The following is a 20,808-nucleotide window of genomic DNA, read 5'->3' as shown; positions in this document are numbered from 1 at the left end:
GAAAGACCGAGAACACCCACTGAGGTAAGAAGTTTCTTGGGATTGGCAGGATATTATCGACGATTCGTTCAGAATTTCTCAAGGATTGCCACACCATTAACAAAGCTTACACGAAAGAATGAAAAGTTTATATGGAATGACAAGTGCGAAGAAAGTTTTCAGGAATTGAAGCGGAGATTAATCACAACACCTGTTTTGTCACTTCCAGACGATCAAGGGAATTTCGTAATTTATAGCGATGCTTCCTACAAAGGATTAGGATGTGTTCTTATGCAGCACGACAAGGTGATTGCGTATGCGTCAAGGCAATTGAAACCACACGAACAAAAGTATCCTACTCATGACTTGGAGCTAGCAGCTATAGTTTTTGCTTTGAAGATTTGGAGACATCATTTGTATGGAGAAAAGTGTGAGATTTTCACGGATCACAAAAGTTTGAAATATATATTTACCCTGAAGGAACTTAATATGAGGCAAAGGAGATGGTTAGAATTGATCAAGGATTATGATTGCTCGATTAATTATCATCCCGGTAAAGCGAACGTGGTGGCAGATGCATTAAGTCGGAAGGAAAAGTTAAATGAATTATCAGTACCTGAAGATATATATAAGGAATTTCAGAAATTGGAATTGGAAATTAGAGTTTGCGAGCCTGAGGAAGCGAAAGTGTACAGTATGACTTTCCAGCCGGAGTTGTTGGAGAAAATAAAGAAATGTCAAAAAGATGTAATGGATCAAGATATAAATCGTTTGGTAGGTGAAGAATTATGCACGCAGAAGGATGATCAAGGCATTTTGAGATTTTCATCTAGAATCTGGAATCCACCAGTGACGGAGTTAAAGAATGAAATTTTATAAGAAGCACATAGTTCAAGATATTCCATCCATCCAGGGAGTACTAAAATGTACAGAGATTTAAAGAAGAATTATTGGTGGCCAGATATGAAGAGGGAAATTGCGGAATGGATTAGCAAATGCTATACCTGTCAGAGAGTTAAAGCAGAGCATCAGAGACCAAGCGGATTGCTACAACCATTGGAGATTCCAGAATGGAAGTGGGAACATATTACCATGGATTTCATAGTTGGATTACCAAGGACAAGGGCTAATCATGATGCCATTTGGGTTATAGTGGATAGACTTACCAAGTCAGCTCATCTTCTGCCTATAAATGAAAGATTTTCGCTCGACAAGTTGGTCCATATGTACCTAAAAGAAATTGTAGTTCGTCATGGAGTTCCAGTGTCTATCGTATCTGATCGAGATCTAAGGTTTAATTTAAGATTCTGGAAGAGTTTTCAAGAATGTTTGGGAACAAGACTGAATATGAGTACAGCTTATCACCCCCAAACGGATGGCCAAAGTGAAAGAACGATCCAGACAATCGAGGATATATTACGTGTTTGTGCTATTGATTTCAAAGGAAGTTGGGACGAATATTTACCCCTGGTAGAGTTTGCTTACAACAACAGTTATCATGCCAGCATTGGAATGCCACCCTATGAAGCCCTTTATGGACGCAAATGTAGATCTCCAATATATTGGAATGAAGTAGGAGAACGCAAAATACTCGGACCTGAATTGGTGCAACAGACAAAGGAAGTTGTTGAAATTATCCAGAAAAGATTAATAGCCGTACAAGATCGTCAAAGGAAATATGCAGACCAGTCAAGAAAAGATATGGAATTTGAAGAAGGAAGCTTAGTATTATTGAAAGTATCACGGTGGAAAGGACTAACGAGGTTTGGGAAAAAAGGGAAGCTAAACCCAAGATATGTCGGACCTTTTGAGATCCTAAAGCGCGTTGGCAAAGTAGCTTACGAATTGGCGTTACCTCCGCACATGGAGCACATTCACAATGTTTTTCATGTATCAATGCTCAAGAAATATAATCCAGACTCCAGGCATGTAATAGAATATGAGCCAATAGAGCTTCAGGCAGATTTATCATATGTAGAGAGTCCGATAGAGATTCTAGAGGCAAGAGAGAAAGTATTGAGAAATAAAGTGGTAAAGTTAGTAAGAGTATTGTGGAGAAACCCAAAGGTTGAAGAGTCAACCTGGGAGTTAGAAAGTGATATGAGAGAAAAGTACCCTCATTTGTTTTCTTAGGAGATTCTGAGGACAGAATCCTTTTAAGGGGGGAAGGATGTAATATCCGGGATATATCGTGTAATTATTTTTGATATTATTATGTGTGCCCAGTATCTATTCTGTGAGTTAATTGTTAAGTGTTATCTGTACTTGAATATTCAAAAATAATATTAATTGAGTATTTTAATTTTTATATGTCCAAAATAAAATATAGATAATTGTCATATCTTCCTAATTATTTTTATGTTGATTTATAGATTTATAAGAATCATATGAAATTTCTAAAATCTTTTTCCGGGTAATTAAAATCTATTTTATAAAAACGGGAACCAACCGACGTCAACCGTTGTTACGTTTTTGGAACCCAAAATTCTTCCGAGAACTCCTTCCTAACCTAATTGTAATATTCCGAGCATTTTTCATGTTTCGACTTTTTCGATCCGGCTTACGGTTTGTCCTGCGCGGGTCCCGGCGCAACATTTTCGATACAATATTCGTTTCGGTAAATCAATAAAACCCGTATTTTCGATAAACGGGAGCTTTTTATTAAACTATCCCAATTATCACTTCGTAATACGTGTAACCAGGCGCTGAGACCAAGACCGCAGTACAAATTGTACTAATTTGGATAATTATCCCGAAAACCGATACCGTTTGGATCAGTTTTTACAGATAAACGTACTGTTTTATATCCGGAATGATCCAACGGGATATAAATTTTCCGTAATTATAAATAGCCTTTTTCCGTATTTTATTTCGTATCAAAATCATTTGCAGATAGTTAATTATATAATTTTCAGAGAAAAACCCTAATTACATAAACTGTTCTAAGAATCAAACAGCAAAACGAAGGCGTTACCGATCTCTGTTTTTAAAGCTTGAGTAACCAAAACGAAGGATTTGAGGTGTTCTATCAGATTCTGAGCTTTATTTCACTGCAGAAATCAAGGGTATTTTTCTAAAAATTTATTTATTTTCGAATTTATTTTATTAAAAATATGAATTTTTGTTCGGATGATTGTTTGTATGATTTGATGATTGCATGTTGTAGAGCTTGTTTTCCTGATGATTTTCATATGTCATACGTCTGATTTGGAGTTCAATAACATGCTCAAAAGTGGGTTTAATTTTCGAATTTCAAAATTAGGGTTTATAACCCGTATGAATGTTTTCAATTGAAATTTGGGGGTTTTTGATTCAGGGGTTATTAGCTGTTGATTTATAGTGGGTTGTGTTCCTTATAAAATTTGCAATCGATTGATATATAGCTCGTTAACAGAGGATGCTTGAATCGAAGGGAGTTGTGTTTTAAAGATTTGCGATGTTCGCCGGAAACCGACGATGTTCTTGGCCAATTTCCGGCCAGAACAGGGATGATTAGAATATTTTGAATGCATGAACAAGTTCCTGGTGTTGAAGGGGTGAGGACGCCGGGATCGTCTTCTCCGGCCACCCCCGATTTTACGGCGACTGAAACTGCAAAATTGCAGTTTAGTCCCTGTATTTTTGAAGATGGTGAAGTTTAGTCCCTGTAGTTTGCAAAGTTTTCAAAAATAGGATTCCTGTTTATAAAATGTTTAAAAATCATATTTCCTATTTATTTTTATTATAAAAATTCATTTTTAATTTCTGAAAATTCTGAAAATTATTATTTTAATTCCGAAAATTATTTTTAATTCACAAATAAATCTGAATTAATTAGTTAATTAATTTCAGTTAATTTATAATTGATTAATTGGTCAATTAATTCGAAAATTAATTGATTAATTGATTTAATTAATTATTAATTGATTTTAATTAGTTATTTAATTAGATTTAATTATTTAAAAATGATTTAAAAATTCTGAAAAATAGTTTCGAGTTTTAAAATATTATTCTAAATTATTTCCAAGGCTCGATAATTATTCTAAAATTATTTCGGAGCCAGAATGGGCCAACCGAACCCTGTTTATTAACCCGAAATTGATCCAACGACCCATTTTAATTCCGAAAAATGTTTTAAAAATCATTTTAAATACCCGAAAGCATATTTATGACCCGAGACTTCTTTATAGATGATATGTCATTGATTACGTGATGTATTATGTGTTATACGTGACCTGTTGTTTGACTATCGGTCTATATATTCGGTGTTTACTTGGTTATTGCATAGATTTCAATCCGTTAATCAGATTTGGGTAAAACGAAGGGTAGATAGAAGTATGTGTTAATAGAATCCTGTGAGTTGATGATTGATAGATGCTTAAGATATGTGAGCAGAAGAGGCAAGGCGTAGGAAAGGGAAACAGGTAGTTGAGGAGTAGGACGATTGTGATTGAAAACAAGTGCAAGATAGTAAGCTAATATCAGGCAAGTGTTCTGAACTTTCTCGAGATATTGTAATTCTTGATAGTCTTGTTGACATTGCAAGTGCTTTGAAGCATGGAAACCTAAATCCTGATTTTAGTTATTGTTCTTGAGCTATGAACCATATTCTTTCTAAGCCATTGATTATTGTATACCCAAACACGAACCACAAATCTACGATACTACTCCACAAATACATACAAACTAAATACCAGACACTGAACTGAATTATTATATACTCAATCCATGATATCTTATGCTTTGAAAGACCAAATCCTTGAAACCCTGAAATGTTGTTTCCTTTGTTATCCAATTCTTTCATTACCCAGCATTCAAGCTTTGAAAGTACCTTGTTGATCCTTACAAGGATTGAAACCCTTTCATTGCTAAACATTTATTATTGTTAATGATTTCGGTTATTGTTTATTATTGCATATTCTGTTATTATACTAGAATTGGATTGTTTTTATAAAATTGTGGACCAGATTCGTGGTCAGACCATATAATGGTCAAGTTAGGCCAATGTGTGCCTTGGATCCAGTAGTTAGAGCAATGCTGTGTGCCTTGCTCGGGGTTAGTGCGTGACTGATCAGCAGCCTAACCTTGGTTTTAAATTAAAAGTATAATATCCAATTCTAAATCATAATCCATTGTTCACTTGATATCATAACCATATTCACCTGATGATCATTATTCTCAGTTTTGTCATTGTGACTTGCTGAGCTAGTTAGCTCATTTGTGCAATGTTGTTTATATTTTTTCCAGTTAAAAAGGAACCAGTTGGTAAAGAGGATCCCCAGTCCAGCGCGAGAGCTAGGGGTTCAGGTTGAGAAAGCTGAGCTACTAGGCTTCTTTTGGAATAATTTAAGTTTGTAAAAGTTTGTAATAATGTTTAATACTCAGTTTGAATTTGAAATAGTTGGGATTTGAACGGTTTGTAATATATTAGTGTGTTTGGCTTGTGTGCATACTTTAACCTGTTGCGGTCCGTGGTGGTTGGTAAGTAGGGTCATTACATATATTATTAGTATCTTTATTATTGTTATAAGCAGGTTATAATTAAGGTGTGTGTGGACCCCAAACTTCTGACCCGGGTTTGGAGGGCGCCACAGTTATCACGTAACTGTTCATACAGCTACGCAGTCTCACCAACATGACAAGTTATAGTCTTAGGGTCCAATTTCTTGATGTGTGTTATATATTTTTGCTTCAGCCAAACAACCCCATATATGCGTATATCCAAAATTGAGTTCCCTCTTGGTCCATATCATCGTATTTTAGGCACGGACCTACCTGGAACCCGATTAAGAATATGCCTAGCTGTTTTAAGAGCTTCAACCCACAAAAATTCCGGTAAAGTACTGTGACATATCATGCTTCGAACCTTATCCATAAGTATTCAATTTTTCCTCTCAGCATCACCATTATGTTGGGGTGTACACGACATTATGTACTGAGGAATGATGCCGCATTCTCGCAAAAATAAGGCAAAAGGACCTGTATTCTGTACTGATTCATTAAATTTTCCGTAGTACTCTCCTCTTCTGTCAGACCTAACAACCTTAATATATGAAGTAAGTTGTTTTTTAACTCATGCTTTATAAATTTTAAACATATCAAGTGCTTTAGATTTTTCAAAGGTAAAAGTAGCCGTAACGTGAGTAGTCGTCAATAAAAGTAATAAAATACTTATGACCACCTATACCTGGAGAGTACGGTCCACTAATGTCAGTGTGGATTATCTCCAAGCATTTAGTGCTACGAGTTGCACTTTATTTGTTTGTTTCTACATTTTTTTCTTTAATACATTTAATCCATGTGACAAAATTTGAGAATTCTAAAGGATGGAGAATTCTCACTTTAACAAGTCTTTCCATTCAACTTCTTCATGCCACAATTTTGAGGAATTCTTATTACTTTTTTTTCTCTTTCTAGAAATAGTTACAACTTCATCTTGCACATTCATTGAAATTAAGAATTCACTAAAAGAAACATTCAAACATAATCTGTAAAGGTTTCCCTCTAACAGCCTAGAGCCAATATAATCAGAATAAAGAAATAGAGAAAATCCTTTATTTTTAAATGTTAATGAATATCCATAAGCGTCTAACTTAGAAACAAAAATAAGGTTTTTAGTAATACTGGGAATATAAACAATATCAACTAAATCTAAATTAAAACCACTTTCCAATATAAGTTGGAAAGTTCCTACAGCCTCAGTTTGGGCTTTCTCTCCGAGCTAATATCGCTCTCCTTCATTTGGCGTCTTCATGAAAAGGAGTCCCTGCAATGAATTAGTTATATGGATAGTTGCACCAATATCTATCCACCATATATTTAAAAGAGCCTTAGATGTAAAAGCTTTATAACAAATATTAATATATGCATTACCTTTCTCATCTAACCACTCGCGAAATTTAGAACACTCTTTTCCTTATGTGTCCTTTAGCTCTGCAGAAATAACATTTAGGACCTTCAAAATTCTTTGCGCTAGAAATCTATCCCTTGTCTTTCGTGACAGCTGCATTAATTCCCTTTTTCTTTTGACTATTGCCAATTGTCCTTCCTTTTCCCTTAATGGGTGTCGTGGTCACAACATGAGCACTTTCTACCTTCTCATACTTAAAGCGTTCTTCTTCTTGAACACACATAGAAATCGGCTCACTCATCTTCCACTTCTCTTTTTACGTATTGTAGTTGATCTTAAAAGGACCAAATTGTGCAGGAAAAGAAGTCATTATAAAGTGAAAGAGAAAAGCTTTAGAAATTTCCATGTCAGTGTCCTTTAATTGAGAAACCATATCATTCATTCTCATTATATGATCACGAACACCACTTGGACCACTATACTTGAGAGTTACCATTTTTTAGATTAGTGTAATGGCTTGAGTACTAATGGAAGTCTTGAACTGTTCCTCAATGTTAGCTAGGCACTCCTTTGTATTATCAGATTCGGGGATTGCATAACGAATTGCACTAGTAATGAAGCCCTTAAGAATCATCAAGGAAACACGGTTTCTATGCTCCCATTTTGCATGATCGGATTTTTGCTCAATAGAGCTTTCAGTCGTGATGGCAGTAGGTTTCGCAACCCTTATTGCATAATCAAGGGTAGTAAATCTTAACGTAAGATCAATATGCTCTTTCCACTTCTTAAAATTAGAGTCACTCAATAGTTCAATGTGCGAAAAGTAGTTGGTAAGTGAAGCAAAATCAAATGTTGAATCAAGGTTAATCACAATCATGTTAATCATGCATGTAAGTACAAATAATTTAATCCACATGATAAAAAATAATTAGTTCAGCCAATATTACATAAGTTAAATAAATTGGAAAAATAAAATACACAAAAAATTTCCTTTCATTAAAATTTATAATATTAAAATCTCCCGTTGGGCCGATTACTAATATTAAATTAGTTTATCATTATGCATAAAATTACAAAAAGTAATAAATTATATCACCGTTGGATATAAAATAATTTAAATCCTACAAATTGAACTTTAAAATTCTGTTTACAAAGTCAATATATAAATCTTCCGTTGGGCCGATTTATACATTGATTTTACCATTATCTCAAATAATTAAAGTAAAAGATTTTCGTTGGTCCATCTAAACTTTAATAATCAAGAAAATCACTACATTAGCCCATAAATTAAATTTAAAAATAATCTAATGAGGGACTAATATTTATTTAATCATATATATCCCAATAAATAAAAATTAATTATTTTAAAAATTACAACAATTATTCAAACCATAATTCCCGAGATCGAGACATATAATTATCGAACAAAAACTTTTTTTACCGGAACATGCTCATTCAATTATAAGCTCTATAATTATAATCAATTATACGCAATCATATAGTAAAATCATGTAAATGGTATCTATATGTCAAGTTAGATAATAATCGGACATTAGTAATGTACATGGATTATCATCAATATAATAAAATTTCTAGATTATGACTTCAGGGTATGCATGACAATCACCGACACATGTTATCCATTAATATATACATTATTATCATGATCACATGAACTTAAACATAATTGACTTGCATGTTTACCCATTGAAGCCTACTGGTGTATAATATAAAAAATATATAAATCAAATATTAAGCATGCTAAATAATCACCGAATCTAGCATATGTTAAATACTATCAAAACTTTAACATAAAAATAACTTTGAAGATCGCACATTCAAGATATTAGACTGAATCGGCTGAATATCATACACACGTGTTAAATAAAACATTAATTCGTATATACAAAGTATCATAGAGAACTCAATAATCAGTACACTCAAAGAATCAATCGAGGAGTCGACTTGGATACCTGTTGTTAGACTAAAATATGTATATAAATATGACTTAATATATACTAGCTTACGGCCCGTGCAATGCACGAGTCTTGGTTAATATTTATTTATATATATATTTTTAAAATTCTATATAATTAATTAAATAATTAAATAATGTTTATATAATTATAGTTTCATTGTGTATAATTTCAAGTTAAGTTCAAATAGTATAAATAGTATATGTTTGATGAGATCTTATTCATAAATATAATGTAAATATTTGTTGTTGTTGAAATTCGAACATGAAAACTTATATGTATCCTTATAAATAATAATATAAATATTGTTAACGAGGTTCGAACCTGAAAACTTGTGGAGTGTATTTTTTTAGTATTTGGATCTAACGACTGTGATTATTTGATGAATAAGATCGGACGACCGTGATGGAAAGGGATAACCAAAATAAGGGGTCAACCAAACTACGAATTATAGGCTATTCCGGTTATTATAGTATAGTATAGATACATGCATTTCCTGATCAAAACTATGAGTCTACATTAATAGAGGAAGCGTACTTGCATCAAAAGATGCCATTGATGATCTTGAGAGAGAGCGAAGAGCTTGAGCACTTGAGGGATTTGATCTTCACTATTTTTCTCTATACGTAACAATGATGTATGTGTATTTTCTGAATATTATGAGAAAACGTCGCGTTCTGTTCTAACATAAGGTTTATTATATAAAGGGAATAATATGACCAACCCTAATGGGCTAAATTCATAGCCATCCATCAAAGTTATGGGTTTGGGTACTTAAGCCATTATATATATCCAATTAGATATATATTGGATGTATTAATTAAATATATATTAAGTGTTATTTATATATATTTAACTATTAATTAGGCTCAAGACTTATTTTAGATGATTAATAAATAATACCTGATGGGCCATAAATAATGGATTGGATCCTGTCGAATTCAACAATTAACTCACTAAATACACAAACATGAAGAGTAATATGATTGTACCAGCCGCATTACAAGCTCTGATCTTGAAACACTGATATCGTAAACCCTAACCCTAACTATATATATGAAATTGATATGAATCGTATAAACCCTAACCCTAATCCTAACTATACATACAAAATTGATAAAATTAGGGGATAGAAAACGGACTTTAGAACTGAAGAATCGACTGATGTTGACTGGAGAATCGGTTTTGCGGCTTCAAATCGGTGTCAAATCTGTCCGGTATACCAAAATCACACAAAAAATCGCCGTTCAATTCGCCCACACACTGTTTAGGATTTTGAAATCGGGTTATGGGTAAGAAACAAGTTCAATATGGGGTTTTTACGGTACCCAGTCAAACGGTGTTTTTTTTGCAGGGTTCGACTTAACATTCCACACTTTTTAATCACGGTACAATGTTATTCCGCGTAAAAAAGCGTGAATAGGACAATTATTTTTTAAAGATCGTTGAATTGTTCATCTAATGGTTCAGAAATGATTTATCAAATAAAATATACCTTATAAATGATTGTCACGACCCTGACCCATGACATTAAAGTTACACTTTTTATTACGCTTCAGAAAAATATCCATTTCGTTGTGTTTCTTTATATCGTTTTTACCAAATTAAAGCATCAATAGTAAAAATCAATAGCATATAAATAAATTTTAAAGTAAAGTATTCTAAATAATCCAGCATGCAAAGTGCAAACTGCAGGCATGCAAACGGCATTACATTACTATATTAATGCTGTTTGCATTTTCATGGGCTTATAAATAGAGTGCACATTAATTACATTACACAAGCCCATTCCAGCCTGCCAAATAATGATCCAATAATATATATTCATCCATGATTTATCAACGTGAAAAATACAAATGGTTGATTTTAAATTTTAATTCCCCACCTGCAAATTCCCGCGCGAACACATAAACCTCTGTAGTTCATTGAAAATTGAAATTAGCTACTCACAGTCAACTCCACTTTGTGCTTTTGATCAGCTTTGTGTGTTTTAACTCCCAGCGTTAAAAGTAGCTATTTAAAAGAACTCAGTTATCATGCTTACAAGCTGTTTGTTGAAATGCTTCTGAGAAATCGTTGGCTTTGTTCTCTCTCTTTCCCAACTGGGTTGACTGCATTATTCATTTTATAGACTTAAATTGTTTTCTTTCTCCTTGTTTTGGGTTTTGCCATTTTTTTTTATTTTTTTATCGTAGGTAACCCGCAGCCGCTACCCTTCGGGTGCGCACTGGGTTTTGCCAATTTGGCTTTGCAGTTGTCGGGTTTGTTTTGTTTTCAAGTGAATCTGTTGATGAAATGAGAGGTGAATGAAGGTTTATAATTTGTGATTTGCGAAGGAAATGCTGTTTGCAGGTTTAAGAATTGATTTAAGGAGATTCCTGCCGAAGTTGTATGCTGTGGAAGCCTGGAGTGTTGTCTGTCTTGATTCTTCAGCTCTTCGTGTAGGTATATTGTTTTGATGGTTTACTAAGTTACTGTAGATTCCCACTTCAGAATATATTTATGATTCATGTGATATTTATACAGAAATGTGTATATATCGTTTGATGGTTCGTATAATCTGTTGGAATAGATTTATTTCTTATGTTGTTAGGAAATATTAGATTGAATTGTTGTTAATTTTACCATTGAAGGTAGTGACTATTTATTATTTTTGCTGCAGGGAGGCTGATAAGAAAACTTAAATGTTGTTCAGTTCATTCGACTGTGGCAGCCGTTAGCACTGGCAATAAAAATGTAACAGGTAAAATTAATTTGGCGAAGAACCTAGCTGGTTTACTAGAGGAATCATCTAATCAAAATGAAAGAAAACCTAGAACGCGGATGGAATTAAAGAGACATTTTGAACATTGTATCAAAAGAAGGGTCAAAGAACAATATGTGGATGGGAAATATTATGACCTTATGGTCAAAGTGATTGCTGATCCAAAAACTCTGTTTGATGCTTATAATAGCATCAGGGTAAGCTCAAATGTTAATTTAGAACTAGAGTGCGATAAATTCCCATTGAAAGAATTGGCAGAAGAGCTTGCTTATGGAAAATTTGATGTAGGTGCTAATACATTCTCTATCTCGACAAGAGGACCAGGTAAGGAAGTCCTTGTCCTTCCAAATTTAAAGTTGAAGGTTGTCCAAGAAGCCATTAGAATAGCATTAGAAGTTGTGTTCAGGCCTTACTTCTCTAAGACCTCACATGGTTGTAGGAGTGGAAGGGGTCACTTTTCAGCCTTGAAGTACATTCGTAAAGAAGTATCTAATCCTGATTGGTGGTTCACCTTGCTTGTATACAAGCAGCTCGATGCTTGTGTCCTCTCTAAACTTATCGCAACCATGGAAACTAAAATTGAAGACTCTACTTTGTATGCTATCATCAGAAGCATGTTTGATGCTCATGTCCTTAATTTAAATTTCGGTGGTTTCCCTAAGGGGCATGGTCTCCCGCAAGAAGGGTTATTGTCCCCAATATTAATGAATATTTATCTCGACCTTTTTGACTCTGAAGTGTACAGGCTTTCAATGAGATATGAGGCTTTTGGTACTGGTCCTCACACTGGCCAGCATTTATCAAACTCAAAATTGAGAAGCTGGTTTAGGAAACAGATAGATGGTAATAGTATCCAGTCTGCTGATTTAAACTCAAATGTGAGGATACATTGCTGTCGCTTCATGGATGAGATCTTTATAGCTATCTCTGGTCCGAAAGAAGCTGCCAGTGCTTTCAAGTCTGAAATTCAATGCTTCCTCCACAATTCACTCCACATGGATGTTGATAATTGTACTGATGTATATCCTTGTAATGGTGCAAGAGGTGTTCAATTTCTTGGTACTATGGTTAAAAGAAGTATGAAAGAGAATCCTGCAATAAGAACAGTTCACAAATTAAAGGACAAGGTCAGGTTGTTTGCTTTACAGAAACAAGAGTCTTGGAATTTTGGTACGATCAGGATCGGCAAGAAATGGCTGGCTCATGGATTGAAAAAAGTCAAAGAATCCGAGATCAAACATCTAGCTGACCCTTCTTCTGTGTTAAATCGGATTTCACACTTTCGTAAAGCTGGGATGGAATCTGATCACTGGTACAAAGCCTTGCTAAAGATTTGGATGCAGAATGTAAATGCCAAATCTGAAGTTAGCGTAGAATCTGTATTATCAAAATTCATAGCTGAACCAGCTCTTCCTCAAGAATTACTGAACTCTTTCTATGCATTCCAGAAGAAGGCAGAAGAGTACATAGCTTCTGAAACAGCAGCAACTGCCGCCCTCTTGCCCGAATCAAGTTCTGTTAAATCTCCCTATATGACAAAGATATATACTCCAGTAAATCTCATAAAGAAGCGTCTCATAAGATATGGTTTGACAAACTCCAAAGGGCATGCACGTTCATGTCATGCACTCATCTTACAAGATAACGACCAGATTATTGACTGGTTTTCTGGCTTAGCTTCTCGGTGGGATAGATGGTTTGGTGAGTGTGATGACTTCGGTAAAATCAAAATCATAGTTTCAGATCTTGTGCGGAAGTCATGCATTCGAACACTGGCAGCAAAGTATAGAATACACGAAAGTCAGATAGAGAAACAGTTTAATTCAGAACTTAGTAGACTTCCGTCAACCCAGGAAATAGAAGATGAGATATTAAGTGGATCATCTGAAGCGCAGCAACCCAATTATGACGAGGCACTAATGTATGGTATATCTTTTAGTGGCTTGTGTGTACTATCTTTAACAAGAATGGTAAGTCAATCAAGGAATTGCTGTTGTTTTGTTATGGGTTGCACAGCTGCTGCACCATGTGTTTACTCTCTACATATAATGGAAAGACAAAAATTTCCAAGTTGGAAAACAGGGTTTGCAACATGCATCCATCCCAGCTTAAATAGAAGGCGAATTGGGTTATGTAAGCAGCACGTGAAAGATTTGTATCTAGGTCACATCTCTCTCAGTTCGATTGACTTTGGCGCTTGGAGATGAGCTGCAGAGTACTCTATATTTCTATACACAAGTAGCTGATTTGCACATGGAGCGCAGTGTGAGGTATGTAAGCATACAAGTTCTTAAAAGAGATTGTTTGATGATAAGAAATATATGTGTGAACCTATGACCTTTCGTCTTTCTACAGAATTTATTATTCTATAAGTAGTTAGTGCTATAATCTCTGCTAATCCCCATGACCTCATTGCACACATCTTACCTTTAGATGTCTTCTATAGCTATATGACCAAACATACCTCCGGGATCACACTAGTAGTAACTAAGTATGATCGGTTACAGCAGTGAAAATTATAAACTGTTTCAGCACATAAACCATATTAGGAAACTATATCTTCAACTCAATAGTCGAGTAAAAATTCATAAATGTATATGAGCTTAATATTTTTGCTCAATAATAAAAAATTAAATGCAAACAATATAGTATTAGTGAAATTTATTTGTTGTGAAAACTTAAGCTGCCATTACAGTAATTACCAAATGTTCACAAAAAATGCCATCCAATAGCATGTAAATGATGAAAAGATGAAGATATATTGTCAGCCTACTAGGGATGCTACTTCCATGCCCCATTTCCCCTCATGCCCCATTTCCCCTCATGCGCAGCATGGACTCGGCATTAAGTACAGTGGAAGTTAAAATATCCCATCTAAAATTATGTGTTTAGTTTGATTATATTTTACTATAAGACTGACATATTTATTAAAAAATTACCATTTTTTAAGGAAAGATAAACTATGACTAATATTTTTTATTGTCTTTAAACCAATTCACTTAAACATTCCCTTTAAAAAACTTAGAAAGTGATTTGTTTGATAAAATACATATTAATGTAAATATAGTTGTGTTATGTGTGTATAATAATTTAATATGTACGGGTCATTTGATAAATAAATAGTTAAAACTTATAAATGAAAAAAATAACTGATTTAATAATATCAAATATAAATTAATGTGATGTGTTGTATGAACATAATATTTTAATGAAGAATTATAAGTTATAAATTAAAAACTTAAAACAAATAATTTAACCGAAAATAAACTCAGTCATGTATAAATATAACATAGATAGTGTTTTATTATATATGACATTGTAGACTAGTGTTACCACTCTTCTCTTGGTCGCAAAAAATTGAGGAGTTGAGCCTTAATGTAGGCATGTTTGTGTTAGTATTTAAATCTTTGTAATCAATTACTACCACTACAAGCAAAGGTTTTGTTTTAACATCACGTGTCTTGCTTGAGTCCACCTTTTCCGATGGATCTAAATCGTCACTACCATCTCCCCAAAGTTTTGAAAATCTAATGCATCGAAACATACGTAATTTACCTAATTAAAAACAATGGACAAAGAATTCAAAATTAACTAGGGTAAAGTTGAAAACAAGTGTGATATAGAGTATTTTGATGCTCAGTGTCTACAGATTTAACAAGAAGCTGGAAGTAGAATTGAACAATTTATCGATATTTGTAAATTATCTTTCCTCGACATTAAAACTATCGCAATAGTTAATTATCAATTATCACCCTCATGCTAGGTTCAACATTTAATACCAATTTCTTTTACCTTACTATGTGATACCCATAATGGGTCCTAATATTTTGAAACGGAATTTTCTTAAAATTTACAATTGCATGCTAAAAAATTCTAGTTATACCAATTGTAAATATCAGGTGTACGTCATATGTTAACACTAAAGGCCATGTTTGGTTCATAATATTAAATATAGGATATGAATATATCCTTAATCTTTCAAGTCCCCGTGTTTTTGTGTAAAAGTTTATTTGAGAATGATCCAAGGATTCTATTCCAATGTTACACGGAACACAGTTCGATTCGATACCTGGTACGAAAACGAATACGAGGATCGTTACAATGAGTGAACTCAGTGCGATGGAACGTTCGGGGACGATAAAACATTTGGCGACGATTTTTCACTTTTTTAAAGAATAATTATATAATCTTTTCTAACATAAAAGATATGTAAAATTAAAATAAATGTTTAGATTTTTTTACCTATTTTATAAAAAAAAATTGTAATTAATATTGTGAGTTTAATTTTGATTGTTTATTTTGTAATAAAGACAAGTACAATTAAAACGAGAAAAAGTTACAATTAATTTAAATTGAAATATACATATAGATGAGTCAAATAACAATAATATAGTCTATTTTCTATCACAGTAACTAAGGCACAGTTGTCCATTATTCTCATTAATCAAGGCATAGCACCCTTCTCTCTTCTCCTTCATCTTTTCCCTCTTTCTCTTCTTCGTCTTTTTCTTCGTTCTTCATATTTTCACACAATCAACTTTGTTTAAATCTGCTTTTTGTTTTCTTTATTACGGAGCTAGTTCACCGGATTTTTCAGGTTCGCTGGAAAATACAAAACGGAGCATGACTTGGTGACGATCTGATCGGAAACGAACTGTGTTCCTGGATGGACGACCTGGATCATGATTTGCTACTACGTTCCGCGTTCCTTTTATCAATGTTCTAGTCCTTTAAATTATCTGATTTTATGTTTGTTTTGTTGGAGTAAGGCATATGATTATAATCCTATCTAATACTTGGTTAAAGGAAGTATTATTTAATCAACTCTAACAAGTTATTTTTTAAAAGATTTTAATCCACTCACTGTAATCCCAAGTAAAACAAACATAGGATTGGAAAATTTAAAGAATAATAGTCCAATCCCATGATTATCCTTCAAAACAAACATGAGATAAAATATTAAAGAATTATAGACTTAGTGATGAGGAACGTAAATAAAGAATTAATATATATAAATAATTAGTTTATATTTGTTAGTGTAGAGATAAATTATGTATTTATGTATTTGTTTTATGCGTGGGGATAAGAGTTTAACAATTAAGTAGTTTATTTTAATAAAGCCTAATTGTTTACGGGACCTAGTCCATTATATTAGGGCTTCTATTCCCGGTATAATAAGCATTGTAATCCCCCATATATTATCCAAGCATTGTTTATACATTTTTCTTGGGAATAATATTGATTAATTATTTTTGGGAATCATATAATTCATTACTTATCAATAAATCTTTGATTGCTTATTTGTTTATCAATTCTTATCCTGCATCACTTATAGTCCAATCCTACACTTAATACATTATAATAAACATAGGATAAGATACTAGGATTAATAACAATGGGATTATTTTCCCTAGATTATTATCCCGGGATTATAATCCCCCGAAACAAACATAACCTAATTTCATTTAGAAGATCATCTATTGTTAGTGTTTAGGAACGAAGAATAATGAAATAATAATATTTCTTTGAGATTCATCATCGCCCTTTATTCACATTTTCATTATCATCGATATTGTTAGATGTTATCAATGTAAAATGTCAGGATGACTATACTTTATATAGTTACTGTAGAATAGCGGATCATATTGGTACTATAGTTACTTCAAGCATGAGGAATTGAAAAAAAAACACAGGGACTAACACTGAACCTATTGCGTCAAGATCTACCAGCATCAAGGTTATATAGCATGGCTAATGATGATACATCTAAAAGATAATATCTTTAAAATGATTCTTGTTAGCTGTGTGTCATGTCAGACCCGTCATACAATGTGTGCCCAATGGCATGACTTGCAACGTTGTAATTAATTGCAATGTGATGGGGTTAATGAGTAAGTCATCAAGTTACATCTTGTTCGGGGGACCGTGACGTGATGTAGATCACTTCAACATATTCTTGAAGAATAACAAATTGTTGCATATGTAATTTGGTATTTCTTATAACTAATCAAAAATGACATCACCAACCAACTTCAACAATATATGTCAGTTATGACCTCTTTAACCGATCACAAAAATATTAAAACTAATATTGTAGTTTTTAGTATACCTTTTTTTGTCCTAGTGTTAGAAAACCATAGACTGCATAAATGCAAAAGTACATTTTACAGATTACATAAATGTCTAAATTCTAAATGCCACAACTTTTAAATATTGTGCTTTAGTACTTCACTACTTCCTTCTTCGTAAAAGTTTATAATAAACTTTGATCTCCCACCCTTGACAGTTGACATGATCCTTCCTGAAACAGTAAAGTCATTAAAATTGTACATTAATTAATTAAATTCATTTGTACATTTCAAAAATGATATTTTGGGTGATAGGAAGTTTGAAAATCCATAGAAAGATTTCATTAAGTCTCTTCAACATTGTCATATAACCACCATTAGATCCAGGTTATTGCATTCACTTAATAGTCAATAATACCTACCGATAATGGTGCATATGGAATTTAAAAGCAAAGAATGTTGCATATAAATTATATTTCAAAATTACCAGTAGTGATGTCATAGCGGGATGACAGAGGATATACAGCTTTAGCAACTACATCTATCTCTGTATCTTTATTTCTGTTTGGCGATCCTTGGTCATGTATATCTGCTAGATTGTTTTCAGCTTCTTCCAGGCAAGGCAGCTTTATAGCGTAACCAGTGAAGGAAACCTGTAACAGACCTCTTTTCTGCCTTCACCGGGCTTACTTATGACTTACTGATGGTGTTTTTGTGGTCCATAATATTTGTAGCAAAAGTACCAGTTTAGTGTAAAGCTGCATGCATGGGAAAATCACTTGTTGTAGCTTTATGTGAACCTCTGGGTTGAATGTTGATAATGGTTTTGCTCGTCAAGAAGTGCCTAGAAGATAACGAACGAATTCTCTATTTATTATATTTTTAAGTATGGGGGGGGGGGGGGGAACTGAGTAGCAAGTGTTCAGTCCATGACCTTCAATGGCAAAGGGGAAAATGAACCTTGTCGCTGCTAGGCTATCAATGATACTCTTGCTGTTATTATTCTTGCGTTTAAAAGAAGTGATATTATATTTTGCTGAAAGATAGCACATATTGAAAATTTTAATACTTAATTTATCCAAATTATTAGATAATGACAAATGTCATATAATACTATTTACTTGAAACATTTTTTTAACACAAGTTGAATCAAATAATTGAATATCAGAATATGTTAAGAGATATTCTACTAATCCTTTTAACCTCACAGGGACCAATCAAGTCAACCACAATATAAAAAGAAAAAGTTGTCTAGTATTATTACAAATTGCAATTATAAGAACACAAAGTGCCAACCTTAATACAGTACATAATAAGTTAATCTATATACTGTAGTTGTACTTCCCTAATTTTCCACTCTGCAATATTCTATAGTTGAGATACAGTTAGCTCACTTCTCACTTGAATCTATCTGTCTGTATTGATGTTATACAGGAACAGCCTTTATCCCATATGGAAGTTTGGCTTAACATGGATTAAAGAAAAGGTTAGATCTAATTATTAGCATGTCTTAATTTATATATAGTAATTAAGGGGTTATGACTACAATACATCCTGTCACTTGCATTTTTTTTTACTTAGAGTCCTGTACCACAGAATTGGCTTAAAAAAATTATATTTTGATACACTAATTAAATGACTATCACTAGACTTACTATATACTACTGAATTAAATTCTATTTTCACTCATGCAAAGGGCAGCATAATATTCCTTGCGATTGGAGTAATTCTAGTCTATACTTGTATCTAGAACCTACATATTATTCTTCCAAAAAGTACTTGTATTAATGAGGATGATAAATACGCTTAAAATTTTTACTCTTGTTGGCGTGATTGAACAGTGTATCGCAGTCGACATAGGGTTCCTTAATTCTGATCGGGTAAGGCTTAAAACTCCAGTTAAAATATGTGAATTAGCATAATTGTGTATAAGCCTTGTGTAATTCTATCACCCATCCTACGAGTCCTTTAGATAATTATGTAATATAGGCGGCTACATAGAGTGAGGTTAAATAATGTAAAAAGATGGGTGCTGTAAGGACATTGACCTGCATCTTGTAGATGATTATGAGGCCCAACCTACCCAAGTCACTCAACCATCAAAGTGAGAAGGAAAAGAAGAAGAAAGAAAATTGATGTCACGGGTTGAAGTTTTGTTTTGATCAACCTGATAAATATATGTATGGATGGCATTGGGCGTATCAATAGGAGAAACCAAACAGTAGTGGGACCTAGAACAAGGCAGGCACACAGCAAAAATAAGCAAAAGTTCACGGGTGTTGCAAACCCACATTATATTATGCATAGTGACAAACAAAACTTCTCAATCAACCCTGCGTATACTGATTGTTTGAAATGAAACCTTTCTCAGTTTCTAGTTTTCGGGTACAGGAAATCTCTCTCTACAATTCTCATCCACAATTTAGATTCATTGCATGACATTCAGCACTCATGTTTGATTTTACCTCTACTATTTTACCTGTACCAAGTGAGACTGTGAAGATGTTACGCTACACAGAACAAAGGCGTATTGGGGGTATACGTATGATCGACAGAATCGCGAGAACTCTTGTTCTGTAATTTAGAACACATTATTTTGTGTGTTTTAAAACTCCATTTCAAAAATTGTAGAATAATTGTTCTCAAGTTTCTCACCGAAGCTATGTCTCTGGTTGTGAACCAAGTACAAGGCCTAGGGTGATTACAACCGCATAATATTGTTATTTATTAGTATGTGGACTATTCACAGTGTAACTGTAACCTAGCAATCTTCATTTGATACCCACTCTGTTTAGTCTTCATGTGATCAGCCAAGTGACATCTCTGGATAAAGAATAATATATATATAAACTATAAAGTAGGCCATCATTTAAATATCATATAAATTATTTTTACCCTACCCACCAATCTAGTTTCAACCACATATTTATAGTAAACAGGAGTATAATGATTAATGAAAATGATAAAACTAATAATTAGAGTGTAATAGTCAGGTGATTGAGATTGGTAAATGATTATAGCCCTTAATTTCATAGTTGAAACAGAATAATTAATGCCTGTATTTATTAAAAAAAATATAAATTAGAAATAGTTGTATTTCTTAAGGTGCATTTAAGGCCACTACTTTGAGATAATAAGGGTCAAATATAGTAGAGCCCGTGAAGAGAATTGTAAGCATAGGATCTTTTACAC

At 33.3% G+C, this 20,808-nt stretch overlaps 1 protein-coding gene across 4 annotated transcripts; it reads left to right on the top strand.

Moving 5' to 3' along the window:
* Positions 1–10,454: 10,454 nt before the first annotated feature.
* On the top strand, positions 10,455–20,547 carry LOC141712837 (nuclear intron maturase 4, mitochondrial). Of its 4 annotated transcripts, none has more exons than XM_074515929.1 (4): positions 10,455–11,229; positions 11,447–13,818; positions 19,051–19,102; positions 19,678–20,547. In XM_074515929.1, exons 1-2 carry the CDS (start codon positions 11,124–11,126, stop codon positions 13,753–13,755), a joined length of 2,415 nt encoding a protein of 804 aa, XP_074372030.1. In that variant the 5' UTR covers positions 10,455–11,123; the 3' UTR covers positions 13,756–13,818; positions 19,051–19,102; positions 19,678–20,547. The 4 variants fall into 4 exon arrangements, with proteins under 4 accessions (XP_074372030.1, XP_074372029.1, XP_074372028.1 ...); XM_074515927.1 differs by lacking the exons at positions 19,051–19,102; positions 19,678–20,547 and adding an exon at positions 16,146–16,372 and having other exon boundaries at positions 10,456–10,890; positions 10,980–11,229; XM_074515928.1 differs by lacking the exon at positions 19,678–20,547 and having other exon boundaries at positions 19,051–19,640.
* The last annotated feature ends 261 nt before the right edge of the window (positions 20,548–20,808 follow it).

This window comes from Apium graveolens, chromosome 3 (genome assembly GCF_009905375.1).
Source record: "Apium graveolens cultivar Ventura chromosome 3, ASM990537v1, whole genome shotgun sequence".
Classification (NCBI taxonomy): domain Eukaryota; kingdom Viridiplantae; phylum Streptophyta; class Magnoliopsida; order Apiales; family Apiaceae; genus Apium; species Apium graveolens.
This window is presented reverse-complemented; position numbering and strand designations above follow the sequence as displayed.